The sequence below is a fragment of the Mus caroli genome, unplaced genomic scaffold (assembly GCF_978045245.1).
Source record: "Mus caroli unplaced genomic scaffold, Mus_caroli_1 scaffold_20, whole genome shotgun sequence".
Classification (NCBI taxonomy): domain Eukaryota; kingdom Metazoa; phylum Chordata; class Mammalia; order Rodentia; family Muridae; genus Mus; species Mus caroli.
In genome coordinates this window covers 52,812,284-52,839,473 of record NW_028227275.1, presented here as the reverse complement: position 1 = coordinate 52,839,473, position 27,190 = coordinate 52,812,284, and the positions used below count along the sequence as shown (strand labels likewise).

Below are 27,190 nucleotides of genomic sequence, written 5' to 3'. Positions count from 1 at the left end.
AAGATAGCTGGTATGCTTGCTCATGCTTATAATCCTAGCACCTAGGGGGCCAACACAGGAGGACTGCCGTGAGATCCAGTGCAGGCAACGCTACAGGAACATTAAAAACTGAAAATTCTTAAAATAATTTTTGGGCAGTGCTAGGCAAGTGCTCTACTGCAAAGCTAACACATAACAACCCTCACATGGACTAACCACTAACACAGGTAAGATGTAAATAGAACTTGAGGCCAAACTATGACGGGTGGGTCTCAAAATGCCCTCATGTGTGTCCTTTCACATGCACCACAAAGACTACCTCTTCACTTAGAACCTTCAAATCTTGTTGGAAATGCTTAAAGCCTGGTAAAGCTGGAGCCTGTCCCCTCCACAGACTACTGAACTTATATTTAGGGATCCTCTGAGGCTGATTGACAATGTGGGCTCATCAGACCTCTTCAAGCCCTAGGTCAGGCTTGGTTTCATTTTTCTGTGACTTACTGAGTCTGCTGGGCGCTGAGCTGCAGAATAAGTCTGACACTGCCAGGAAGGCTGAGAAATTATCAGTGAAATACATTTCTAAGATGCATTTGTGAATATCAGTTTTATTTTTCCTCATTGATGTAATAGACAGCTTCCTTTAACATCAAATTTTCACACAACAGCCAGGAAGCAAAACCAGCTCTGAAGAAGTGAAACATGCAAGATGACAATGATTTTAATTCTTTTTCAAAGCATGGGAAATGGGCCATTCAGGGGCAGCCACAGCATAGGAACTACAGCAACTACATTTTACAGCGGGACACAGAGATTGGACCTAATTGACTCCAATTAGACAAGTGGATATTTATAATTGAGAGGTAGTGGTGAGATTTATACTGGAAAATTACTGAGTAGAAACTTAAAAAGGGTTTCTAACTTAATGTGACAGGACTCACTATGACAAAATTTTGCCAAACCAGTATAGGGATTTTATCCATCTGAGTTTTTTTTTTTTTTTTTTTTTTTTTGGTTTTTCGAGACAGGGTTTCTCTGTGTAGCCCTGGCTGTCCTGGAACTCACTTTGTAGACCAGGCTGGCTTCGAACTCAGAAATCCGCCTGCCTCTGCCTCCCGAGTGCTGGGATTAAAGGCGTGCGCCACCACGCCCTGCTCCATCTGAGTTTTTAAGACATGATTTTGTTAGGTAGCCCTGGCTAGTCTGGAATTCAGTATATAGCCAGACTGGCCTTATAGCAATCCTTCTGCCTCAGCACTCGAGTGTTGAAATCTCAGACATATGCTAACTTTAGCAGTTTAAGAAGTCTGCAAGAGGGCTGGTGAGATGGCTCAGTGGGTAAGAGCACCCGACTGCTCTTCCGAAGGTTAGGAGTTCAAATCCCAGCAACCACATGGTGGCTCACAACCATCCGTAATGAGATCTGACTCTCTCTTCTGGAGTGTCTGAGGACAGTAATAGTGTACTTACAAATACATAAATAATAAATAAATCTTAAAAAAAGAAAAAGAAGTTTGCAAGATAAAATATTCTACTTTACTTAGTTCTGTCCTTGGATTTTTTTAGGTTTGGTAGAAAAGCTTTTGTTGTACCTTGTTGGATAGATTATTTAAATTATGGGGAGGAACAAAGAAGCACAGAGTATTAGGAGAGTTTTAGGTATTATTATATAGCTAGTTGGTCCCACCCTAAGAAACATTTGGTTTTTGATTATATAATGGCTAGAGACACATGCTTATTATCTCTGCTTTAAAGGTGGAGGCCTACTACATGGTCTTAGCTACTAATTGTCAGCCATGACATAAAGAGGGTCCAGGGTAAACAGAATGACAGACCAGCCACCAGTAGCTGAATGCCACAGAGGCAAGGCAAGGCAAGGCAAGGCAACCCTCGGTTTGCACCCATGAGTAACACGGGTTCTATCAGGTGCCTCCAACACAGTAAGCAATGAACTCCTTCCCTTGTACTGTCTCTGCTCTGTAAGGTCCTGAGCACCTGCAAGACACAGTGACAGCTGAAAAGGAAACAGGTTCGGTCATGATTTATTATGGTACACTTTTTTTTTTTAAAGGTTTATTTATTATATGTAAGTACACTGTTGCTGTCTTCAGACACTCCAGAAGAGGGAGTCAGATCTCATTAGGGATGGTTATGAGCCACCAAGTGGTTGCTGAATTTGAACTCAGGACTTTTGGAAGAGCAGTCAGTGCTCTTAACCGCTGGGCCATCTCTCCAGCCCCTACGGTACACTTTCAAGAAGACAAAAGTAATGCCTTTCAGAAAAGTGAACACACTTTAGAAATATATCTATTAAATATTCAGACATGGACAGCCAAAGCTACGCAAAGAAACTTTCTGAAATACAAAACCAAATTCTGTGGGACTAGCTGTGTAGCTTGATAACAGGGTGCTTGCCTCGCATGTGCAAGGTGGGTTTAAGCTCCCACACCATACATACACACACACACCCAGAGAAAGTGCACCAGCATTTGGGTTCCTTCTTGGCACAAGGTCAGAGAGAAGGTAAAAACAGGGTTTCATGTATCCCAGGCATTCACTCCAGAAGTTTTTAAAAAAGACTAAATTAATGGCAAATAAGTTGTACTTTGTCAGTGATCTGAGTGCAAGCAATAGCAAGGACTAGAAATTACCAGGAGGGAACAAACCAAACCAAAAACCAGAAAGGGGAATTAAACCCAAGGTTTTCCCACAGAGCTTTTATCTCCTCCAGCCCTTTAATTCTGAGACAAGATCTGGCTGGCCTTGAATTCGTGATTGTCATGGTTTAGACTCTTAAGTGCTGGGATTGCAGGCATGTACCACCAGGTCTGCCTAGAAAGAAGATACTTTTATGGAGGAAAATAATCTGAATGTGTCTGAAATATTAAAGGAGTATAAGAAATTAATTTAAATTACAGTTTGATTCATTTCTTGGTATTTCGTTGGTTGGTTTTGTAGCACTGGGGAATTGAACCCAGGGCCTTTATTCGTGCCAGGTGAACAATCTACCACTGAGCCACAGCCTTAGCCCTAAAATCATTCATTTCAATTTTTTTTTTTTTTCTTTTTGGTTTTTCAAGACAGGGTTTTTCTGTGTAGCCCTGGCTGTCCTGGAACTCACTCTGTAGCCCAGACTAGCCTCAAACTCAGAAATCCGCCTGCCTCTGCCTCCCCCAAGTGCTGGGATTAAAAGTGTGCGCCACCACACCCAGCTAATTTCAAATCTTTAATGTAAATATACTTGGGCTCAATTTATAATTAAAAGAAAAAAAAATCCCACTAGGCAAAACAAAAGCATCTGAAGATACTACAGGAGATCCCTTTCTGCCTGTCCTTACTCTCTCACCCTTCACCGGCCCTCTCCTCTGTGTCTGAGAACATTTAATAACACCCCACTAAATCTATGCCACAAATACAGTTGATTCCACCCACAGTCGATGAATGTTCTCAGATTGTAAGCCATACAAATACACTAGGGAACAGACAATAAAAGATGCAGATGGTCTACGGAGCAAAGAGCTTGTGCAGAACAGGAAACAATGGAAATCCACCTGGGTCAGAGGTAAAGGGTGAACTCCTTTTGCTGAGTGAGGCTCAGATTCCCCAATGGGCCTTTGCTTGTCCACTTGAGTTCAAGTTGAGAAATGTCTCTTTTCTTCATTAACCAAACATGCCCAGGTACAGCTGTTTCTCCTTCCTATGGTAGCTGCTGAGTTCTGACTGCGTCAACTGGAGGTACCGCCGAACATTGGCATCTTCAAAGACAATAGAGGTTTACAGACAGACCATAATGACACAAATGGACCACAGAGCATTGTTAACACTCCTAGTTATTTTAGTTCTCCAAACTCTGAATGTATCACAACTATTCCATATAATAGTAAATTCTATTTTTAATGCCACTATGAGTTATTATTATTAAGAGACTCTGTAGCCCTGGCTGACTTTGAATTTGATCTATATCTGAAAATGGCCTTGAACACCCGATTCTTTTGCTTCTACCACCAAAACCAGCTTAAAATTAAACAAGGGGCTGGAGAGATGGCAGAGGCAGGTGCATGCTTTTAATCACAGCACTCAGAAGGCAGAGGCAGGCAGATCTCTGTAAGTTTGAAGTCCACCTGGTCTACAGAGGGAGTTCCAGGACAGCCAGGGAAATCCTGTCTGGGTATCTGGGGATGGACAAAACTGTAGTCAGCTGTATCACCCAGACTAATCTTGAACTTACAGGCTCTCCTCGTAAGTCAAGAAATAAAAACAAATGGCACCAGGCATGGTGGCACACGCCTTTAATCCCATCACTCAGGAGGCAGAGGCAGGCAGATTTCTGAGTTCCAGGCCAGCCTGGTCTACAAAGTGAATTCTAGGACAGCCAGGGCTACACAGAGAAACCCTGTCTCGAAAAACCATAAAAACAAACAAACAAAAAATGGCTTTTATTCCTTCATTAGCTTGTAGTGGCTTTAACACTCATCTAATTTAGAGAAATTTTATTACACTGTTATGTTTGGAGTTCCTCTGCTTCTAGCTTCCAGCAGTGGCTTTAAGAATGAAAAAAGGAGGGCTGGAGATGGCTCAGCAGTTAAGAGCCCCGCTGCTCTTCCCAAGGTCCTGAGTTCAATTCCCAGCAACCACATGGTGACTCAGAACCATCTATAAGGGGAACTGATGTCCTCTTCTGGTGTGTTGGAAGAGAGCAATGGTGTACTTATAAACATAAAATAAATCTTTAAAAAAAAAAAAAAAAAAGAACGAAAAAAGGAAAGCACCAGACTTGGTGGCCTTAAGCTCAGCACAGAGGAGGCAGAGGCAATTGGACCCGAGTTTGAGGTAAACTTGGTCTACACAGTGAATTTTAGAACAGCTAGGAAAAAGAAGAGAGACCCTGTCAAAAAAATAAAATGGGGGGCAAAGAGAACAACACCATATTCAGTGTTAAACCAACAATACAGAAATGATATAGAAATGAACCTGCCATCTGCTTCAGTGTGCTTTCTGTACTGAAAACTGAGTGCCAAATCTGAAATTCTCCCAGTTAGTAGCTTATTTTTCTAAGTCACACCTGGAGTTACCTGAGCTCAATGATAAAATACTATGTAGAGCAAAAGGCCAGCTCCTGTCTGGAGAGTAGGCTGAACAGCGATGATCAAGTTCATTTACAGGGATCCATTAACACTCTTTTCTATAAAGGGTAGGAGCTTTAAAATAAAACTCCTAAATGGGTATAGTGGTACATATCTGTTAAACTAGCACTTGGGAAGTAGAGGAGAAGATCAGAAGTTCAAGGCCAGCCTGTGCTACAAACTGAGCTTGAGGTGAGCCTGAGTTACAGGAGATCCTGTCTCCACACACACACACACACACACACACACACACACACACACACACACAGAACAAAAAGAAACAAAAAAGTTCCTAAAATCTCCATTATGGTAGCGCTCAATTATAATGCCAGTATTCAGATGGCCAAGTTCAATCCAGCTTGATCTCTAGTGAAATTCTGTCCCACAAAACTCCAAAGTAAATAAATTAGTTAATTTAACTAAAAGGACGTGGGTGCAGTACCTGGTAGGTGTTAATGTCCCGAGTATAGTTCCCAGCGGCAAAACAGAAAAGGGGTAGGGTGGTAGTAGATATTTTACATATACAGAATAAACTGGTTGGGATGTCACAGGGGTAGAGTATTTGCAGGGTAGGCACAAGGCCCTACATTTGATCTATAACACAGCAAAATCAACAGAAACAGGCTTGTATATATAAACCATTGGTCTATAGAGCTGATACAGGGAATATTAACGCATATGCCTGTTTAAGCATAAATATTCCTAAGGACATAGACAGGACTAATAGTTGCTTTCCTGTGGAAACAAGAGCACAGGAGTATACTGAGTGAGGCGGTAAACTCCTGTAAAGCTAGCACTCCTCAGGGAGGCTGGCACTAGGGATGCTGCTGCAGGCTAGCCTGGGCAATGAAGGGAGAACCCTGTCTCAAAAGAACAAAATCATGGACTAACAAAATGTCTCAGTAGGTAAAGGCATTTGCTGCCAGCCAGGCTGACAAGCAGAACCCACACAGTGGAAAGAGAGAAGCAGTTCCTACAAGCCATCCTCTGGCTGCCACACTCCAACCCCCACCTCACACCAAAGAAGTAAAAACCAAAAAACCTCAAAAATCCCACAAAAGTCCTGTCTCTGCCTCCCAAATGCTAAGATTAGAGTCATGTGTGACCATGCCTGGCCCAGTATAATTTTAAAATAATATGAAGTTTAATATATATATATATACACATACACACACACACACACACACACACACACACACACACACACATATATATATAGTCCAGCCATATTCAGACTCCCTATGTAACTAACAGACACTTATCCTCTTGCCTCTGCTTCCCAAGTGCTGGGACCACAGGCATGCACACCACTACATATGCTTTTTATGCAGTGCTGAGGATTGAAATCAGAGCTTTGTGCATGCCTACCAACTAACACACACACACACACACACACCCACCCCTATCCATCCCTACCCCTTCTTTTTCTTTAAGAAGTATTTTTCTGTTGCTTTGTAATAGCTGTACATAATAATGCAAATGGTGCATATAGTTCAATACATGATGTATACAGTGTGCCATGTCAATTACACAGCAATTAGCACTACCGTCCTCATCACTCATCACTTCTTTGTACTGACAATTTTATATATGCTCATCTCTTTAATGTTCCTACTCACTTACCTTTAGGTTGCCTATTGACAGCAGCAAGCAGGTGGTGTCGAGCCTGGTCATAGTCTTGCAGGTGGAAGGCGGCTACTCCAGCCCGATACAAGGCCTTGGCATTATCGGGTTGTCGTTCTAGGACTTTCTGACTGTATTCCCTCACTCGTTCATAGTTCACTGGCTCCATCTGGAGGAGACAGGCTAGTGGACCAAGTTAAAGGGAAAAGGAGGAGGGCTTATTATACACGAGAGATTCCTGCTCAGCTCACGGCATTCATTTATTCAACTAAAGCTCAAGTGTCTCTATGGCCATACCCTCATCTAGGAACTAGAGATACACACGTTGTGGCTGGCCAGTGGCTCAGTGGGTAAAGCGTGTAGCTCCCAAGGCTCATGACTTGCACTTGATTCCCAGGGAAGAGAAGACTCACACAACTTTCTTTTCACACTCACAACCTGTGTGTGTATCACGTCATGCTTGAGTATATGTGCATACACAATAAATACATCAAGTTTATTTCATTTGTGTGTGTGTGTAAATGTGGATCATATGCATGTAGGAGCCCAAAGTGGTCATGACGGGCATCAGGTCCTGGAACTGGAGTTACAGATGACTATATGAGCAGCTATGTGAGTGGCTGCTGAACCACACCCAAGTGCTCTGCAACAGCAGTAAGTACTTTTTAACCAGTAGGCCATCACTGCAGTCCCCATACTTTATTTTTTTATTTAAAACTCTAACATGGCACAATGGTGCATATCTGTAATCCCAACTCTTGGGAAGTAGAGGCAGGAGGATTAAGAACCCAAGGTCGAGCCGGGCGTGGTGGCGCACGCCTTTAATCCCAGCACTCGGGAGGCAGAGGCAGGCGGATTTCTGAGTTCGAGGCCAGCCTGGTCTACAAAGTGAGTGCCAGGACAGCCAAGGCTACACAGAGAAACCCTGTCTCGAAAAACCAAAAAAAAAAAAAAAAAAAGAACCCAAGGTCATCCTCATTGTGGTGGGTTAAAAAAGACTGGCTGGCCCTCATAGGTTCATATATGTTTGAATGCTTAATCATCAGAGAGTGACTCTACTGGAGACACGTTAGGAGGTGTGGTGCCTTGTTGGAGGAAGTGTGTCACTGTGGGTGATCTTTGAGGAAGCAATGTTCTGCCTTAAAGAAAGGTTGTGGCTCAGTAGACTGACTGACTGCCTGGCATATTTAAGTTCTGAGTTCAATCCCCACCACCACCGAAAGTAAAAGTAAAGGGGATGGAGTGGTGACTCAGTGGTGAAGAACACATATTGCTCTTGCAGAGGGCCCAAGTTTGCTTTCAAGCACCCACATTGAATGGCTCATAACCACCTGTAACTGCACCTCCAGGGAATTTGCTGCCCTCTTCTGGACATCATAGGCATCTGCCTTGACAAGTGCACATACCCACAGACACATACAAAAAGATTATTCATAATTAAAAATAAAATAATTTTTTTTGGTTGGTTTTTTGAGACAGGGTTTCTCTGTGTAGCCCTGGCTGTCCTGGAACTCACTTTGTAGACTAGGCTGGCCTTGAACTCAGAAATCCGCCTGCCTCTGCCTTCCTAGTGCTGGAATTAAAGGTGTGAGCCATCATGCCCAGCTCATAATTATTTTTTATTTATTTATTTATTTATTTTTTTTTTAAAGATTTATTTATTGATTATAAGCTGTCTTCAGACACTCCAGAAGAGGGCGCCAGATCTCGTTACAGATGGTTGTGAGCCACCATGTGGTTGCTGGGATTTGAACTCTGGACCTTCGGAAGAGCAGTCGGGTGCTCTTACCCACTGAGCCATCTCTCCAGCCCCTCATAATTATTTTTTAAAATTAAAAAAAAAGTAAGGAATTGAACTCTGATCCTCTGCTAGAGCAGCCAGTGTTCCTAACTACTGGGCCATCTCTCTAAACTTGTTTAGTCTAAATAATAAAGTGCTCCACCCCCAGGTTTGATTGGACATCACATCATGGCCAAAACAGATTTCACGAGAAATATCTTTCAGTAATGCTAGCCATCAGGGGTGGAGGTGTTGGTTGAGGTAGGAAAGCCATTAGCAACCCAAGAAACAAAGGAAATCCCTTCCACAGACATTAGAAGGGAGAGGTCTTTGAGCTTGAGAGAGGAGGGAGCTGGTTTAACAGCTTAGTGAGGACACTGGATAAGATACAACACACTCAATCCTATTGTGCCGCTCTACCTTCGGGCCCCAGCTTTGAGGCGGGATTTTACCAGCTTAGGGAAAGTACCCTAGGATGTAAGGCTTCACTGATCTCTACTGAGGAGCAACTGGGTTCACGCAATGATTAAATTCTGCCAGGGCACCACAAAGTGGAAAGCATACACAAGCAATTGAAATTTTAAATATATTTTGAAGAAAATGAAACTGCTAGAGAATAAGTGAAATTAAACTGTGGTTTCATGACTGAAGGCTTCTCTAAGAAAGGTGATCTTTGGCAAATTCCTTAGTGCATTTTCTGTGTTTTAAAGGGCACAAGAGTATTGCAAGAAGCATTTAAGCTCTGGGAATTAAGGCTGTTTGTCTGGGTATAATTTAAATCTACTCATTACTAGATCCTTGATGATTTCCTTAGACTAATCTGAAAGAACTGTTGTGACACTTACATAGATCAATGTGTAGTGACCTAAATACCTGACATTCTACGTTATAAATGTCACAACTATGAGTCCTATGTAACCATCCCTTAACCGAAACATCCCCAGGACTATCTCCATTTTTCAATTTATTCTTTTTTGTTTTGTTTTGTTTGTTTGTTTTTGAGACAGGGTTTCTCTGTGTAGTCTTGGCTGTCCTGGAACTCACTTTGTAGACCAGGCTGGCCTCGAACTCAGAAATACGCCTGCCTCTGCCTCCCAAGTGCTGGGACTAAAGGGCGTGCGCCACCATGCCCGGCTTCAATTTATTCTTACTTGTTTGAAATAGGGTACCACACATCAGAGGCTAGTCTGGATCTCAAACTTGAAGCCATTTTTCTACTTGGACTTCTCCAGTGCTGGAATTACAGGTGTTAGCATCATTCCTCCAAATAAACCCATTGGTAGTCCCATTCTAGGTCCACTAAATCAAGATATCTGGGGTTTAGAGCACAGGAAGTAGTTTCAGGTGAGGTTTGTGAAATCCCGCTTGCTTTTAGAATACTCTACAAATTGGAAACAGGTTTCAATCGACTGCTAAATAACCAGGTGGCAGTGAAAAAGAACATCTTCCAATGTTCACAGGGCTTGAAGATTCTATCTTTTTTGTTGGTTTTGCTTTTTGATACAGGGTTTCTCTGTGTAGCCCTGACTGTCCTGGAACTCACTCTGTATTCGAACTGCCTCTACCTCCTGAGTACTGGGATTAAAGACATGTTCCACCACTGCCCGGCCCTGCGGTATTGTCTTGATTCTCTGCCCACGCTCGTCCCATACTTACCAGCTAGGTTGTTGTAGCAGTCGGTCTGGATGGTGTGCAGTATGTTTTCTTGCTCCGGTGTGAGAGCTGGGCCCTGAGGTCCCAGACTAGATAGAGGGGAAGGCAGACTTGGGTCCAGACCCCGCAGCTGAAGAAGAGCTCGATGGTACCTACTCACAGCATCTCGGTACTTTCCTTCCCGGTAGCGCTGGTTTCCTTCCTCCTTGTATACCTGAGCCTCCTGAAGGCGCTTCTCCATGACTGTTGGAACTGTTAAATGAAAGAGAAACTGAAGCAGTAGTATAGGATCAAAATAAATGATTAGAGCATTGATTTCGTAAGCAAGAAGCTCGCAGGGATTTGGGTTTTGCTGTTTTTACTAGTCCCATCTATTCTCCTGTGGTAGTTTTCAGTTTCCAGAAGTACCGCAAACTAAAAAAAGGAATGATGTGAGGATAGTGAAGCCATAGACCAAATGAGTTCCATTAGAAGAGATCCCGGCGTGATTACAGAGACTAGGGAAATCCAAAGGCCCGACTAAACGTTCCAAATGTGTGACCGCCCGCAAAATTCGTTTCCTTCTTTCTCTGAGGCACACCCCCTGACCTGGAAGAAGATGGAGTAGGCGGGAACAAGTGAAACAAGTCAAAAAGGCTTCGCTCCTTTCCAATCTCTTTATTTGTCCTTATCCAACAAACATTTGTTGATGGTTCTGCTGTTAATTGAGGAACCGAAGTGAGTGAGGCCTGAGTCTCCAGTCCACAAGTGAGGCACAAGAGGCCGTAAGCCCTGTGCCCAACAACCGCACCACAGTGCAGGCCCAAACCCGGAAGACTCCTCCAGGAATTCGGTTTAAGTTGCAGGAGCACAGAGAGGAAGAGACCAGACCTGCCAGGAGTTTAGCCTCTAACGGGGCGCGCGCATTGCGTCATGCCACCCAATCAGAAAGGAGTCTAGAAAAGTAATCCCGCAGAACCGGCCCCGCCTCCCCAGCGGACCAACCCGGAAAAAAAAAAATTCCCGGCCACTTCTCCAATAGGAAAAAAAGCCGCACGATATCGGATGACCAATCAGAGCAACAGACTACGATTCAAGCTAGCCAACGAGAGAAGGAAGGGGTGGGGTTGGCGCCTCTGTTGCTGGGTAGATGTGTAAGCACAGAAAGAGGTCCCGGCATTGCTCGCTCTCTCTCTCTCTCCCTTGATGCTGGAAAGGCCTTTCCCTACTGGCTACGAAAACCCTGCACCGCCCATCCTTCCAGCTTGGCTTCGGTTACTAGTCTCAGAAGTTACAGTCAAAGAATAAGCAAGAGTAAGCATCGAGTAAGACCTAGGGTGCTCCGGTAATTGGGAGCGGGCAGGAAGTAAGAGACGTGAGATGGGCGGGACTCCGGCGCGACTGCGCAGAGCCTACAACTGAAGTACGGAAAGAGGAGCGCGCTCACGCTTCCGTGCTACGAGGCACTTGAGCCGCAGCCAGCCTTGCCCGACTCAGGCCCCTGTGCGGCTGCGCGGTTAGGCCGCCTGCGCTGATTGGCCCGGATCTCTGAGAGGAGGGAGGGGAAGTGAGGGAACTCCGTCGTCCTCGGCGCGCACTCCCCCGCGGTCGAGTACTGAGTGTGTCGGAAGCTGCTCCTCGCCGTCTCGTTTGCGCTCAGTGAGCCGAAAGGGGCAGGGCAGGAGGAAGGCGACATAAACACGCCGCGAAGACAGCGCGGCCTCTGCCTCTGTGTGCGTGCGCTTGCTAGCGCGGGCTCAGTGCTGGCGCGGGAGGCGGAGGCGGGCGGCGGCGGCGCCTGCGCGGTCGGGCTCGGTCGACAGTTCGCAGGGGAGGAGGCGGCGGGAGGCGGAGGAGGCGACGGCGGCGATGGAGGTGAAGCGGCTGAAAGTGACCGAGCTGCGGTCGGAGCTTCAGCGGCGGGGCCTGGATTCGCGCGGCCTCAAAATGGATCTGGCGCAGCGTCTTCAGGAGGCACTGGATGCTGAGATGCTAGAGGACGAGGCCGGCGTTGGTGGGGCCGGGCCCGGTGGGGCCTGCAAGGCGGAGCCTCGGCCTGTGGCCGCGTCGGGCGGAGGCCCGGGCGGGGACGAAGAGGAGGACGACGAGGAGGAGGAGGAGGACGAGGAGGCGCTGCTTGAGGACGAAGACGAGGAACCACCACCTGCTCAGGCTTTGGGCCAGGCCGCGCAGCCGCCTCCGGAGCCCCCGGAGACGTCAGCCATGGAGGCCGAGTCCGAAGCTTCCGACACACCGGCGGAGGCCACGGCTGGGTCAGGTGGGGTAAATGGTGGCGAAGAGCATGACAACGGCAAGGGGGAGGAAGACGGGCCGGAGGAACGGAGCGGAGACGAGACTCCGGGATCCGAGGCACCGGGTGACAAGGCCGTAGAGGAACAAGGTGAGGAACTGGCAGCCGAGCGGGGCTTCGACCTGCCGGGTGCGTCTCCGATCCAGCACCCCACCCTGCACCGCGCTATCTGATTCCTTGTTTCCACTTGCCCGAAAATGCACTGTTCTAGTGGCTGTTTGATGAGATTCTCCTGGGAAGGTGGCTTTCATCCGCTGTCCATCTTTTTGAAGGTTTGGGCGTCTTGTCTTTACACTGTTTGCAGGAGGGAGGTTCCTGCCTAACGTGGTTCCTTGGTGTTAGTGGATGGAAGTGGGGTGTGTGTGTGTGTGTGTGTGTGTTGCGTTCGAGCTACCTGTGGATCAGTCTTCTGGTGCCCACCCCTCTTTAGCTGAATACCTTTAGCAGCAAATATGCTGAAAAATTGGCGCTCTCCCGAGACCAGTTGGAAGCTTAGGCCTGACAGTTCGTTCCTTACCTTAAAAACGCTAAGCAATAAACAGTCCGTGAAATGCTGCTCTGTCAAACCCAAGTTAGTCTTCAAAGAGACTCTGGATATCTAACCTTGCTCCTTCCTGCTTAAGCCGTCGGAGACAGTGTGTGAGCCTTTTGGGTTTAATCATTAACTAGCAAAGAGAAACTTAGTCTAGTAACATTTTAGTACAATGTTAGTTACTTGACTGGGGCTTTTTACTTTGTCCCTGTTGTGTTTATATTTTAAGTCTCCTGTCCAGGCTGTAAATAAGCATATTTATAGACTTATTCTACACTGGTGCCCTTAAGGCTCCTACCTAACTGAGCTGAAATGATTGAGGGGTTCTAGTGGACCTTTTGAGTAACCTTGTGGTAGGTTTGTGGAAACTTCCCCCAGGAGTTAATGACTTTCTCCTTTTGAAATGCTTGCATGGTTAGAGTTAACCTATAGTGACTATCAGAGGAGGGAGAGCTGCTTCTGAGTTTTACTTCCAAGTAGGTTTTTTTTGCCTTAGAGTTTTTTGTACTGTTTCGTTGTTTCTTGGTTTTTGTTCTGGATCTTAGTGTTATAAAATTGGAATCTATTTTACAATGATTGTATGGAAAGTATAGCGTTTGGGGTTTTTGTTGTGTCTGATGTCCTGGGACTGAAGTCCTATTACATAACCCTTAATTTGTGTTATCCTAAATAGCAGATAAAAAGCATTGAAGAATAAGGGAGTGTTTTAAAGGAATTGTTGAAAACACTTAAGCCTTCAAAACATCAAAGCCTAAGGAAAAATTCCATGTGTTACTCCGTGTAAATAATGTTACTGCCAGGTTTGGTGTCACAGGCCTTCAGTCCCAGCACTTGAAGGCAGAGACAGGCAGATCTCAGTGTTTGAGGCCAGTCTGATCTAAATAGTGAGTTTTAGGGCAAGCAGAACTACATAGTGAGACCCTGTCTAGAAGAAACAACAACAAAAGAATGTTACTTAATATATAACACCACCTTCCTGCCCCAAATTTCATGCAGTAGAGATGCAGTGTTATTTATGGTTTGCTTGTGACCTAAGAATTTCTCTGGTAACTTTCAAGTTCCTGTTAAAAATACACCTGCCATTGTAAGACTGTGCATTTTAATGCAGAAAAGGCAGTCTCTTAAAGAAAATGTGAGATTTCTGTGTCAAGTAGCTGCTGAAAAGTGCTAGAAAATAGTCATTAAGTACTTGCCATAAATCCAGATCTGATGAGAATTGAAATTCACCTGTGAAGGTTTTTAAAAACTTAAGGGATGCTTTTCTATCATATCAGTGGGGAGATGTGCCAGGTTGGCTTGATTGAAATAGATAAATTTAGAATGGGGAAATTGACCAATTTAATAAGCCCATAGTGGTTTCCATCCCAACCCACCCCCACCCCCCGCCCATCTTAACCAGTGATTTTGAAATTTGGAAATAAAACATGGATATAATAGGAACACTTTGTCTCAATTAGATACCCTCAGTTTCCTAAATTTAACTTAGATTCTCTTAGTTCTGAGCTCATTGTACGCTCCAGTATAAAAACTACTGATTTTCTTTCCCTCCCTTTTGTAGGAGATGACCAAGATAGTGAAAAGTCAAAACCAGCAGGCTCAGATGGTGAGCGGCGGGGGGTAAAGAGACAGCGGGATGAGAAGGATGAACATGGCCGAGCTTACTATGAATTCCGAGAGGAGGCTTACCACAGCCGGTGAGGGAAACACTCCCTTGATGGGAGTGTCTGCTCTGCTTTTGGTATTCCTATTGTTGATTGCAGTGTGGAAGGAGGGGTGGATTGAAAACTGGACTAGGTCCTTACAGGCATAAGTTTTAGAGTAAATAAATCTATGATGGAAACTCCTATTCCCTTTTCTCATTGACTGAAAGAAGCTGTCTGCTGGAATTTGGTAATTCACTAATAGTTTAAAATGGACAGTGCCACACAGATGCCTCACAGACAAAGGAGGTAGCGTTGGTTATATTGCATTTGCTTTCCTACCTGTAGCTCAAAGTCCCCACCACCTCCAGAAGAAGAAGCAAAAGATGAAGAGGAGGATCAGACGCTTGTGAACCTGGACACGTGTATGTATAAAGATTGCTTTGTTTTTTCAGATAGGGCTTTGTTGTGTATTTCAGGCTGGATTCCAACTTGTGATCCTCCTGCATTAGCTTCTGGAGTGATCTAAAAGTGACTTTTGAGAGTAAAATTTCGTAGTGTGGGTACCTGGACTGTATTTGTATTTGTTTGCTCAGCACTTTTCAGTGTTGAACGTTGTAGTAAACCAGCTGCATCCTCTTTAACAGATACCTCGGATCTCCATTTTCAAATAAGCAAAGACCGATACGGAGGCCAGCCGCTCTTCTCAGAAAAATTCCCTACCCTTTGGTCTGGGGCAAGAAGTACTTATGGAGTAACAAAGGGAAAAGTATGCTTTGAAGCCAAGGTAAGTCATTCTTAACTGTTTATTAATTTAAACTGTGTATTAGACTCCTATCCACCATTTCATTAGTGCAGAAAGGGCAGCCTGCTTGAACATACCCTTAACACTGAACAACAAATTGACTCTTATGACTTTGTTTTGTTGTTTGGTTTTTGTTTGTTTGTTTTTTCAAGACAGGATTTCTCTGTGTAGCCCTGGCTGTCCTGGAACTCACTCTGTAGACCAGGCTGGCCTCGAACTCAGAGATCCGCCTGCCTCTGCCTCCCAAGTGCTGGAATTAAAGGTATGCGCCACCATGCCCGGCTTGTTGTTTGTTTTATGTGCTGGTATGATTGATCTTAGTGCCTTGTACATATTAGGCGCTGTATCCCTGAGCTTTGGTCCCAGGCCCACAAACTTTGATTTAGGTTTAGTAAAAGTTCTTTTTCTAGTATTGAGCTGAGATTTTTTTATTTTCCAATTTGTATATGAATCTTATCTTTGTAACTCTTGACTTTGTACCTGCATTTGTCATAGACCTAAGAATTCATTTTCTGACTTGACCAGGTAACTCAGAATCTCCCAATGAAAGAAGGCTGCACAGAAGTCTCTCTCCTTAGAGTTGGGTGGTCTGTTGATTTTTCCTGTTCACAGCTTGGTAAGGTGATTTTGTAACTTCTTGTTTGTGTTTGTTACCATATTGCCTCCTCTGGAAACATTGCAGTGGGTAATTGATTGTTGGCTCTCCTAGGTGAAGATGAGTTCTCCTATGGTTTTGATGGAAGAGGACTCAAGGCAGAAAACGGGCAGTTTGAGGAATTTGGCCAGACTTTTGGGGAGAATGATGTTATTGGCTGTTTTGCTGTGAGTGTTCCTGAAAATTGTAAATTTGTAGCAAAGGGTAGATAAAAGGCTAAGAGGATTCTGCTGTGCTTCCTACCAAGTATGGACTTTTATACATTTGATGCATTGCTTGCTTATTTGAGATGTGCAATAGCCCCAGCATTCATTTATTTGCTTATTTTTACATTTATTTGTGGGAGAGGGTGCATATCAAAGTATTTATGTGGAAGTCAGGACAGTTCTCTCCTATCTGACCCATCTCTCCATCCTCCTAACATTAGAAAATAAATAAATAAGTGGTAATACTTCATTGTCCTTAAAACCTATCAACCTGCAAGTGCTCTTGTGCTTCTGTCCTTGTAGAATTTTGAGACTGAAGAAGTTGAGCTTTCCTTCTCCAAGAATGGAGAAGACTTGGGTGTGGCATTCCGAATTAGCAAGGAGTCTCTGGCAGATCGAGCCCTTCTACCCCACGTCCTTTGCAAGAATTGTGTCATAGAGTTAAACTTTGGTCAGAAGGAGGAGCCCTTTTTCCCACCACCAGAAGAGTTTGTGTTCATCCATGCTGTGCCTGTTGAGGAACGTGTGCGGACTGCAGTCCCTCCCAAGACCATAGAGGAATGTGAGGTATGCGCAAGTATAGGCTTCATGCTTTAGGAGAGTGGTGGATATGTACTTTCAAACTTGGATAGGGAAAATATAACAAGATTTTCTAAAGAAAGTTGGATTTTATAAAATTGATTGATTTTTATTTTGTTCCTGTTTGTTTTACTTGCAGGTGATTCTGATGGTGGGGCTTCCTGGATCTGGAAAGACCCAGTGGGCACTGAAATACGCAAAAGAAAACCCTGAGAGGAGATACAACGTCCTGGGAGCTGAGACTGTTCTCACTCAAATGCGGGTCAGTTGCTGAGACGTGGGGGGGCATTAGTCAGCGATGGTGTTTGCTGTGGAGACGTTGAAAATCTCTGATTGCCTGTTCTTAGTCAGGGATGGGGGTGAACAAAGACACCACACACTGTCAGTGTGTTAAGATATGCCCCACCTCTCCTGGATTGTCAAATTGCTGCAAACATACAATCTGAAATAAATCCAGGTTAAATATAGAAGTGACTACTACAGGAAAGTAACAGTGGGATGAGTTCATGTGACACTTGTAGAATTTGAATAGTTGACTTTTGGACTCTTAAACTTGCTGTGTAACTCTTTGTATCTCTCACTCCTCAGATGAAGGGACTTGAGGAGCCAGAGATGGACCCCAAAAGCCGAGACCTCTTAGTTCAGCAAGCCTCCCAGTGCCTTAGTAAGCTGGTCCAGATTGCTTCACGATCAAAGAGGAATTTTATTCTTGATCAGGTATACAGACATTCAGGGGATCTAGTTGTAAAGGAGATCCAGAGATGAAAATTTATATCTATTTTAAAGTTAGTCTGGGATCACATGTAGAGCTGAATTAAGGAATAGACTCAGGTTACCTAATGGCTCTCTGCTTGTGAGTTACGTAATATACTTTAACTTATACAGTTTACTGAGAGTGTCTGAACTCAGATGGTAGATGGAGAGAAAGGAGATTTGGATTCATTCATTTCATTTGAATTCTTCAGTCTCTCCTAGCTTTTGGACAAGTCTTTTACCTCTCTAACTTCAGTTTTCCTAATATGTGAAATAATATTTGTCAAGTAGTATCTCAAAAATTAAAGGAGAGTCGGGGTTATAGCTCACCGGTAGAGCAATTTCCTAGCATATGCAGAGCTCTAGTTTTGGTCCTGATTACCACAACGCAATGATAATAGTGATTATTATTAAAGAAAACTGTGTATTGACTTCTAATCTGATGCTTTAGTTATAAAAGAGAAAGTTTTCTTTCATAAGTTGAGTAGTGACTTTTAACCTTAAACATGTTATTACTCCTATTACTAGTGTAATGTGTACAACTCTGGCCAACGAAGGAAGTTATTGCTGTTCAAGACATTCTCCAGGAAGGTGGTGGTAGTTGTTCCTAATGAGGAAGATTGGAAGAGGAGGCTGGAGTTGAGGAAAGAAGTGGAGGGAGATGATGTGCCTGAGTCTATAATGCTGGAGATGAAAGGTGAGCTAAAATTTCATGGATTAGAGAATCCACTCCCTGGTTAGTGCAGCCCTGCTGATCACCAAGAGTGACTCTCCACATCTAAGGTGTAAATTTAAAAGCAATTTAATAGTTACAACCACTGTAGGTAAACTAACGGGTAGAGAGCAAAGGGGTAAATAACTGTACATGGCAGCACGTGCTTGTAATCCTGGCCCTTGAGATGTTCAGGAAAGAAGATTAGGAATTAGGAGAGACCATCCTGATACAGTAGGACCATATTTTGGGTTGGAAAAAAGGCAGGGTAATGCATGCCTCTAATCTCAGCACTTGGAAGATGAAGGCAAGAGAATAAGGAGTTGGGTGCTAATCTGAGCTAAATGAGAGGCTGTTTCAAAAAAAAATGGTAGAGTGATAAATGAGATGTGATAAATGAGATGTTTAAATCCACACAAGATACTTGAGGTAAAGGAGGAGCTTGAGTCAGGGATTTCAAGAGGTATTTACTTATTTGTCCAGCACTGCCCTAGTCATTGGGAAATATCAGCATATGAAATGAACTTCACCCTCATAACTAAAATTGTAAAATTAGGATTGATACTCCATGAAAATGGCGAGGATGATTGTTAGGGCTTAGATTTAAATACAGTAGTGATAGGTAAAAGTTGTCTTTCTTCTGTGCCTTAATTTCTGGTGTGCTAATAGCTTTATGTTTTGTTTTCATTTTTGCTTATTTTCTTGATTTGGTATTTGCCTGAGTGTACTGTCTTTTCAAGGCAGTGTTAAATATGTTGATTGTTTTTGCTTCATGTTCTTCTCCTTAGATCATATTTTTCATCGTTTTTCCTTTAGCTTATGGCGCCCCACTTACCCTGTGAACTGCTGGCTATGGAAACTCATAACCCCTAGCTGTGGGAGTCAATTCTCATATCTATGATCGGGAGCAGAATTTATAAGAATTAATTTTAACATACCCTGGCAAATATTCAGGCACTTGGAGGAATTTAGTGCAGTTTTATAAGATACAGATAACTGGATTAATCTGAGAATCATAATTGAGATCAAATTCACTATGACACAGTTTATGAACTTGATGTCCAAATACAGGCAGATGGTATAATTGGCCATCATGTGTGTAACTGATAGATGAGAGGCCTTTAGTGGCAAGGAGATGCTTTTAGCCTGTTTGTGTAACTGTGTGTATATATGGAGTGGGTTGCGCTGAGAATTGAAACCCAGGACCTTGTACATGTGAGGCAAGTGTGATACCCTCACCTATACCCTCAGTCCCAGCTTGAAGCTCTAATAATGTTACTTCTTGGCCAGGCATGGGTGGTGCTTGCCTTTGATCCTAGCAGAGGCAGAGACAAGTACATCTTTATGAACTTGAGAACAACCTGGTCTAGACAGGAAGTTATAGGCCAGGCAGACTACATAAGACAACATTCTTCTCCCTCTCCCCATCCTTCTCTCTCTAGGTTTACTTATTTTATTTCTGTATTTTGCCTACGTATATGTATTAAATGTGTGCATGGTGGTGCCCTTGGAAGTCAGAAGACAGCATCAGGAGCCCCTGAACTGCAATTAGAGATGGTTATAAGTACTGTATGGGTGCTGGGAACTGAGCCTGGGTCCTCTACAAGGACAACAAGGTGCTTTAACTATTGAGTTATCTCTCCTGAGATCAATTTTTTTCTAAGTAACACCAAAACTTTCTCGATTACATTTAGCCTGTGTTCCTGATAGCTCACTGCGAATCTGTTGCAGATTACTTAAGAACTTATAAGTCTAGTTTCCAGATAGCCCGTTATCTGGTGCTATTGCAATTTAGGGAAAAGAAAGTTTGTGTTTAGGCATAGGAGCACTTGCCTAGCACTCAGAAGGCTGAGGCAAGAAGGTTGTTGTGAGTTCTAGATCATCCTGGGCTATATGAACAGACCAGGCCCTGCCTTTACAAAGGGGGAGAAAGTCATGGTGATACTTACCTATGATCTCAGTACTTGTGAGATTGGAAGCAGGAGGATTAAGGTCATCCTCAGGTATATAAGGGAGTTCCAGGCCAGCCTGAGCTACATGAGACCATGTCTCAAAAAAGCAGTTAGTTTGTTTAAGGATGAGTTGGTATGAGCTTAGCACATTTTAGAGCATTACTAAGTTAAGCTTTGAAAGTGTTAGGCTTGGCTTGCTGTGATGAACAGACCTGTTGTCCTGTCACTTGGGGAGGATAAGCCAGGAAGATCTTGAGTTTGAAGTGGGCACAAACTGTATAGCAAGCGAAAGTCCAGCCGGAGTTATACATAATAAAGCTATTTCAAAGGAGTGGAGGAAAAAAAGAGAAGCAAAGAATGGTAACAACAGGGGGCTGGTGAGATGGCTCAGTGGGTAAGAGCACCCGACTGCTCTTCCGAAGGTCCAGAGTTCAAATCCCAGCAACCACATGGTGGCTCACAACCATCCGTAACGAGATCTGGCGCCCTCTTCTGGAGTGTCTGAAGACAGCTACAGTGTACTTACATATAATAAATAAATAAATCTTTAAAAAAAAAAAAAAGAATGGTAACAACAGCAATAATTGTAATCCCAGTTCTCAGAAGGCAGGAGGTAGAAACATTCAGACCACCCTGAGATGCATGAGGCCTTATGTCTAAAAAAGACATAAGAGCTAACCTGTCTCAGCCCTTGGAGCTTGGAGTTTTGATCCCAGTACTCACATACCCAGATAACAAGCCAGGAACCCTGTGTACTTCTGAAATCCCACTGATTGAGCAGGGTGCCAACAGAAGAATGGTGAGTTCTGGATTCGATGGATGACCCTGTCTGCAAAGGAGCAGTGTGATTTAGACATAGACTATTAACAACAAAGCTGGGCATGGTGCTTCTTTTATCCCATCAGAGAGGTGAATCTCTAGATTTGAAGCCAGATGTACATAGTGAGTTCCAGGATAGCCTGGGCTATGTAGAAAGCTCCTGTCTCAATAAATAAATAACTGGGTGTAGACTCAAAACTGTAATGCTGTTCCCGAAGAGGCAAGAGGCCAAGGTAATTAAGGCCTTATAACTTACGTCTCAAAGTGAAAAACAAAACAAAAACTTGATAGAGCTCAGTGAAAGAGCTCTTAATTAACATTTGCAAAGCCCTGGTTTGATCCCCCAAACCACCTGTACCGGCTTGTTTTGTGTCAACTTGACACAGCTGGAGTTATCACAGAGAAAGGAGCTTCAGTCTAGGAAATGCCTCTGTGAGATACAACTGTAAGACATTTTCTCAATTAGTGATCAAGGGGGAAAGGCCCCTTGTGGGTGGGACCATCCCTGGGCTGGTAGTCTTGGTTCTATAAGAGAGCAGGCTGAGCAAGCCAGGAGAAGCAAGCCAGTAAAGAACATCCTTCCATGGCTTCTGCATCAGCTCCTGCTTTCTGACCTGCTTGAATTCCAGTCCTGACTTCCTTGGTGATGAACAGCAGTATGGAAGTGTAAGCCGAATAAACCCTTTCCTCCCCAATTGCTTCTTGGTCATGATGTTTGTGCAGGAAAAGAAACCCTGACTAAGACACCACCCAAAACTAAAGTATGCTTCCTCTGGTAGATTTTCATGCATTCTTACCCTGTCTGTGCACTTTCTAGGCCCACAAGCTTCTTTCTTATTCTTATAGCCAACTTCTCTCTACCTGAGAAATGCGACTATATGGATGAGGTGACATATGGGGAGCTGGAAAAGGAGGAAGCTCAACCCATTGTTACTAAATACAAGGAGGAAGCAAGGAAGCTACTGCCCCCCTCTGAGAAGCGTACAAACCGCCGGAACAACCGCAACAAGAGAAACCGGCAGAACCGAAGCCGAGGCCAAGGCTATGGTGAGTCCTGGAGACCTGGCTGCCCACAGTGAGCAGCCTTCCTGATAAAGCTTCTTTCTTCTTCTTGTGCCCTTTACCCCCTGCTTCATAAACTTTCCCCACAGTCTTTCAGCCAGAAAATAGTTACTGGGGACAGAAATACCATCCCTTGAAACAGTACAGAGCCTCATCATATGCCTAGTTTCCATGCAGGCAAACAAGTTGGTTCCCCACTTCACTGCAGTCTTAAGGATGTGCAGTGAGATCTAATTCTCATCTTAAGATCACTTGAGGCTTTATTAAATCAGTCCAGTTTCGCAGACAAAACTGAATGGATTCTTCCTCATTTTAGAGTGTTACAAAGGAAGTTAGTTATTAGTGGGATTAATTTTCCCTCAGAATGTCTAGTTTGTCAGTTAAATCCCCAGTGTATATTTATAATTGCTCCTTTTAAAGTATGTGTTTATGTGTGTGCAACTGTAAATCAGAAGGTGCTTGGTGTTAGCTATGTCCTAGACACTGGGAATAACTGGTTCCTAGCCTTGATTAATGCAGATTTTGTTTTCTTTCTGTACAGTGATAGGTATAGGCTATATGACAGACATCTCTGACCCCTTTCTGGGCTGAGAGTCTGATCCTGGAATGGCAGTTTCTAACTCTGCCATGTATCCTTTTGTCATCTAAGATGTTTTTGCAGGATTGGAGAGCTTCAGAATCAGGGTGGCTTTGTTTTCTTGTGTCTATTCTTGTGCCCTCCCCTCTCAGACTCTTTTAATAAAAGATCCTGGCTGGTGCTTTAATTAACCGTGTGTGCGCCTGGCCAGAGCAAGCCTCCTCCTCCCGTAGTATTGCCTTTGGCTCCAGCTTTTTGATTTCCACTCAGATGTGGAGCCAGGACCCCATGCCAGCTGTCTGAGCGCCCTCTCCATTTCTCTTCCAGTGGGCGGGCAGCGCCGAGGCTACGACAACCGGGCCTACGGGCAGCAGTACTGGGGGCAGTCTGGAAACAGAGGGGTGAGTGCAGCTCTCCTGCTCCTCCCTCTGGGCTGTGAAGCCATTCCTATTGACTTGGGGGAGCAGAGGGGTTTGGGCTGTTTTCTTAGGGCTTTAGGGTTTTGCCCACTTAATATGTTTATCTGGAAGAATTTAACCCGGGAAAAGAATTTACCCTGCTTACAGTGTCAAGATGAAATATATCTTGTTCAGTAATGGGAAACTGGGGTGTACTTTTGAAGACCCATATATCGTCAACACTCCTCTCTCTCCTTCCTCAGGGCTACCGTAATTTCTATGATCGATACAGAGGTGACTATGAACGATTCTACAGTCGAGATTATGAGTACAACAGATACAGAGACTATTACAGACAATACAACCGGGATGTGAGTATTATCTTGGGGTAGATTGAGGGTGAAGGGGACAGGACCAGCTGGATGGATGAGTGTCATGCCTCTTCATCCTCAGCCAGCTCTGGCTCTAAGTAATGGGGTTTCCCTCTCTTCTAGTGGCAGAATTACTACTACCACCACCAACAGGACAGAGACCGATACTACAGGAATTACTACGGTTACCAAGGGTATCGGTGAAGCCCCTGCTGTTTTCGCCTGTCAGCCATGAAGCTGAATCTCTGGGGGTGCCAGGCACCCCCTAAAACACAACCAAGGAAAACAGGGGCTGTCGGGGTGGGGCTGAGCTGCCAGGGAGGGGTGGTTGGGGGGAGGGTGTGCAAGTAAGGGTGGGGGAGGGGGGAGTGGAAACAAAACTGTACATTTTTTTTAAAGTTTGTTGAAAAAAAATATTGTCTTATTCTATAAAACATTTCAAACCTAGTTAGGTTATTTGTAATCAAAAAACCATTTGCACAGAAAGCAGCACTTAGAGCTGCCTATTCTGTACCCTGCAGCTGGATAGGAAAAGAACTAAAACTGACACCTCCAGCATTCTAAGACAGGTGGATTGGTAGCCCAGTAAGGGAGAGTGTTGTGGGGAGAAGGGGAACAGCATGAGGGAATCTGCTAGCAGTTAGGAGCAAACAGAGGAGACAGGAGCAGGGGCAGAGGGAGTGCCTGTGAACAGGGCAGTGGAAATAAACAATTGGCTGTTATCAATCACTTGCACCAACTAACCGTTTGTATTTTCTTTACCAACCTTTCCTTCTTGGGCTATTGAGGTAATAGATTGTCCACTTATTGTGCCTTTGTGCTGTCTGCCTAAGGCACAGAGACTGCTAGTTGGGTGGTTCTAGTATATAGGATTCCCAGGCCAAGGGGAACGGGGGCTCTTGGGGACCGCAGAGCATAATACTTTGTCCCTATCTATATTATATTCAGTAAATTCCTGTAAAGTCTGGAGGAGGGTGGGAACACAGCCCTTAGTCTGAAGATGGTGATTTGCCAGTCCCTAGTCTCTGTCTTCCTAGTTGATAGAGGCAAGAGATCTCTGGAATCATTTACTAATATTGCCTGCCTCTTACAAGTGTGAGGGAAGGAATGATTCTCAGGGTTTCAGCTCACAGAAATACGCAGCAAGACTTTTGTTTACTGCGTCAAGATATGTATATAGGTGAATCCTGTGGTGTGGGCTGTCAGGCCCAGGTGCTGAGAAGTGAAACTATTTTATACAATGTAGGGGGCTCTGCCCTGCTGCTGTTTTTTGTTTTTGTTTTTGTTTTGATACACAGGTAGAGAGTGAGTAGAAAGGGGTTGGGGGAGGGGGGTAGGAGGCAGCTGAGTTGGGCTGCAGAAACTTGGAAAGACTATGTGAATGTGTGTATGGGTGTGTGCAAGGAAACACCTTTTCCCAACTTGTTGAAACAGGATTCCTTCAAGGGTGCTTCCCTTCAAGTCCCCAGAGAGGCCTCTTATCAAGAGACTTCATTTGGGATCATATAGTTTGTAACTGTAACAACACCCTCCCAGTTCTTGACAGAATAGCTAAAGGTTGTTGGGTTCAAGAATGTGAGCAGGATATAGCAATGCGCTTTCAATATTGATCTTCAATTTAAATCATCATCTTGCTTAGCTAAAAGCTTACTCAGCAGCAGCATCCTACAGCACTTCCTGGTGAGAAAACCTCTGGGCTGAGCTACTAGGACATACTTCACTTCCACTTCCTTGCCTGAGCAGTTCTCTTGTTTAAACTTGTGCTGAGATTTGAATCTTCCCTGTCCTGATGTCCTTCCCACACAGGCAAGGCTTCTCAGGGTGTGCAGACCTCATTCTGAGTCCTGGTTTGTTAGGACACACCGTTCTGCTCAAGGACCTCTTTCCAAGTCTGCAGTGGGCCTGGGAGGAGAGACGCGTGCTCATACTGTGTCTTTTCTATTGCACTTGTCCCTTATGGTGCCACAAACGGGTTTGTGTGTGGCAGTGGGTGGAATGATTGCATCTTTTGTAACTCGCTGGTATCAGGGAGTTTGAGAAAGCGTTGTTTATAATGTCAGGGCAGGAAGATAGAAACTGGAGCCCAAAGAAATCCCCTTAGAAGAAGATTATGTTATAATAGGAAACTTAATTTCCAGAGGCAGAAGCTGCCCCTTCAGATGTTTAGTCCTCCAACAAATGACACTTTGACGGTACTCTGTGACCTAGATTTTAGGTGGTAGAGCCCTCAAAAGTGCAGAAACTTAACACTGAAGTTTGAGGCAACAGGGGTCAGAGAGTATACTCGCTGTTGATTTTCAACACCAGAAAAGTCAAAGTCTTTTTTTTTTTAAAAAAAAAAGCTGTTTTTCTAGTGGAATGGAGAATGACACTGCCACATCCTTGTTGGGTCTGTTCAGGAGGTCTCCTGCATCAAAGTGGACGTCTACATTTTGTTTCTGTCTTGTGTTTTTATTATGAAAAGAAATGTTATTGGGACGGGTGTGGGGTGTAGATTATGGTAATAAGAGGAATCCTTGGTTTTGTTTTCCTTAAAAGAGTTGTTTAGTGTTTTATCAGATGTCTGTTGTAGTTGTAGATGGAAAAGCTTGTAAACAAACACCACATGGAGCCTGTAAATGTTTTTGCACAACCTGTAAAGCATTCTTGGAAGTGGCCAGTAAAAAAAACGGGGGAGGGGGGGTTCCATTTTTAAAAATGTAACTGTGTCATTGTTTACATATGTAACTCTTACCCTGTTCTCATTACACCATTCTGGCAAAAAATGTAGACACAGTAGTTCCAGTTTTAGAATAAATAACCATTTGGATTGAATTTTCCTATCTCCTGTGGCTGCACTGACTGGAATGATCATGGAAGTGTTTATTTTAATAATGTATTCTTTCAAAATAATTTATTTTGAGGCAGAATCTCCTTGTATCCCAGACTGGCCTGGAACTCTTGATCATCATGCCTTAAAACTCAAAATGCTGCATTTATACATGTTTTTCACTATAACCATCTTAATCACCTATTTTAAATTTTGGTATGTGCACAGAAGTGCACAGGGATCGAGTGTTCATTCAGAAAATGGGGATGAGTCACATGGTGGTCAGAGACAACTTTGTGGAGTCTTTCTCCTATCCTTATACAAGTTCCAAGGACCAAACACAAATTGCCAAACTTTGGTGACGTGCCAAGCCATCTATTTTTTAGTGCTTAGTTATCAAGATGCACTGGTTACGGCCGAGAATGGCCTCTATATATATGACGGCTGTGCTCTTCTCTACGCCTTCACTTGGAACTAGCTACATAGGAATCTGTCAACCTGGTGTGTGCTTAGAGTAACTAATTTATTTATGTATACAAGTGTTTTACCTGCATCTGGGTCTACCACATGTGCAGTACCTTTGGAGGCTAGAAGAGGGCATTGGATCCCCTGGAACTGGAATATCCCATGGTTGTGAGCTTAAATGGTGGTGCTAGGGCTGGAGAGATGGTTCAGTGGTTTAAGAGCACTGACTGCTATTCCAGAGGTCTTGAGTTCAATTCCCAGCAACCACATGGCACATTACAACCATTTGTAATGGGATCGGATGCCCTCTTCTGGTGTGTCTGAACCATACAACATTAAAAAACAAAAACATAAATACAAAATTTTAAAATAGACAAAAAAAAAAAAATCCTTTTAAATGGTGGAGCTAG

The 27,190-nt window shown here is 44.0% G+C and overlaps 2 protein-coding genes across 4 annotated transcripts; one reads left to right on the top strand and one right to left on the bottom strand.

The window, feature by feature from the left end:
* Positions 1-1,237: 1,237 nt before the first annotated feature.
* Ttc9c (tetratricopeptide repeat domain 9C) lies at positions 1,238-12,980 on the bottom strand. Of its 3 annotated transcripts, none has more exons than XM_029472586.2 (4): positions 12,963-12,980; positions 10,159-10,407; positions 6,723-6,905; positions 1,238-3,731 (listed from the first exon to the last, which is right to left on the bottom strand). In XM_029472586.2, the coding sequence occupies exons 2-4, from the start codon at positions 10,394-10,396 to the stop codon at positions 3,637-3,639; spliced, it is 516 nt and encodes a 171-aa protein (XP_029328446.1). In that variant the 5' UTR covers positions 10,397-10,407; positions 12,963-12,980; the 3' UTR covers positions 1,238-3,636. The 3 variants fall into 3 exon arrangements, with proteins under 3 accessions (XP_029328446.1, XP_021007776.1, XP_085690224.1); XM_021152117.3 differs by lacking the exon at positions 12,963-12,980 and adding an exon at positions 10,744-11,277; XM_085834098.1 differs by lacking the exon at positions 12,963-12,980 and having other exon boundaries at positions 10,159-10,735.
* Hnrnpul2 (heterogeneous nuclear ribonucleoprotein U like 2) lies at positions 11,566-26,320 on the top strand. Its single transcript, XM_021151858.2, has 14 exons — positions 11,566-12,535; positions 14,536-14,671; positions 14,966-15,042; positions 15,265-15,404; positions 15,948-16,038; positions 16,132-16,244; positions 16,587-16,850; positions 17,002-17,124; positions 17,451-17,579; positions 18,144-18,312; positions 21,945-22,145; positions 23,065-23,138; positions 23,399-23,506; positions 23,630-26,320. The coding sequence occupies exons 1-14, from the start codon at positions 12,004-12,006 to the stop codon at positions 23,708-23,710; spliced, it is 2,238 nt and encodes a 745-aa protein (XP_021007517.1). The 5' UTR covers positions 11,566-12,003; the 3' UTR covers positions 23,711-26,320.
* The last annotated feature ends 870 nt before the right edge of the window (positions 26,321-27,190 follow it).

What these genes read in the sequence shown, in the direction of transcription:
- Ttc9c (XM_029472586.2), bottom strand. Translation starts at nt 10,396, where the DNA reads ATGGAGAAGCGCCTTCAGGAGGCTCAGGTATACAAGGAGGAAGGAAAC. An exon ending in CTGCTACAACAACCTAGCTG is followed by an intron (nt 6,906 to 10,158) that starts GTAAGTATGGGA and finishes TTGGTCCACTAG; the next exon opens with CCTGTCTCCTCCAGATGGAG. An exon ending in TGTCAATAGGCAACCTAAAG is followed by an intron (nt 3,732 to 6,722) that starts GTAAGTGAGTAG and finishes TTGTCTTTGAAG; the next exon opens with ATGCCAATGTTCGGCGGTAC.
- Hnrnpul2 (XM_021151858.2), top strand. Translation starts at nt 12,004, where the DNA reads ATGGAGGTGAAGCGGCTGAAAGTGACCGAGCTGCGGTCGGAGCTTCAG. An exon ending in GCTTGTGAACCTGGACACGT is followed by an intron (nt 15,043 to 15,264) that starts GTATGTATAAAG and finishes CCTCTTTAACAG; the next exon opens with ATACCTCGGATCTCCATTTT. An exon ending in CTGTTCTCACTCAAATGCGG is followed by an intron (nt 17,125 to 17,450) that starts GTCAGTTGCTGA and finishes CTCACTCCTCAG; the next exon opens with ATGAAGGGACTTGAGGAGCC.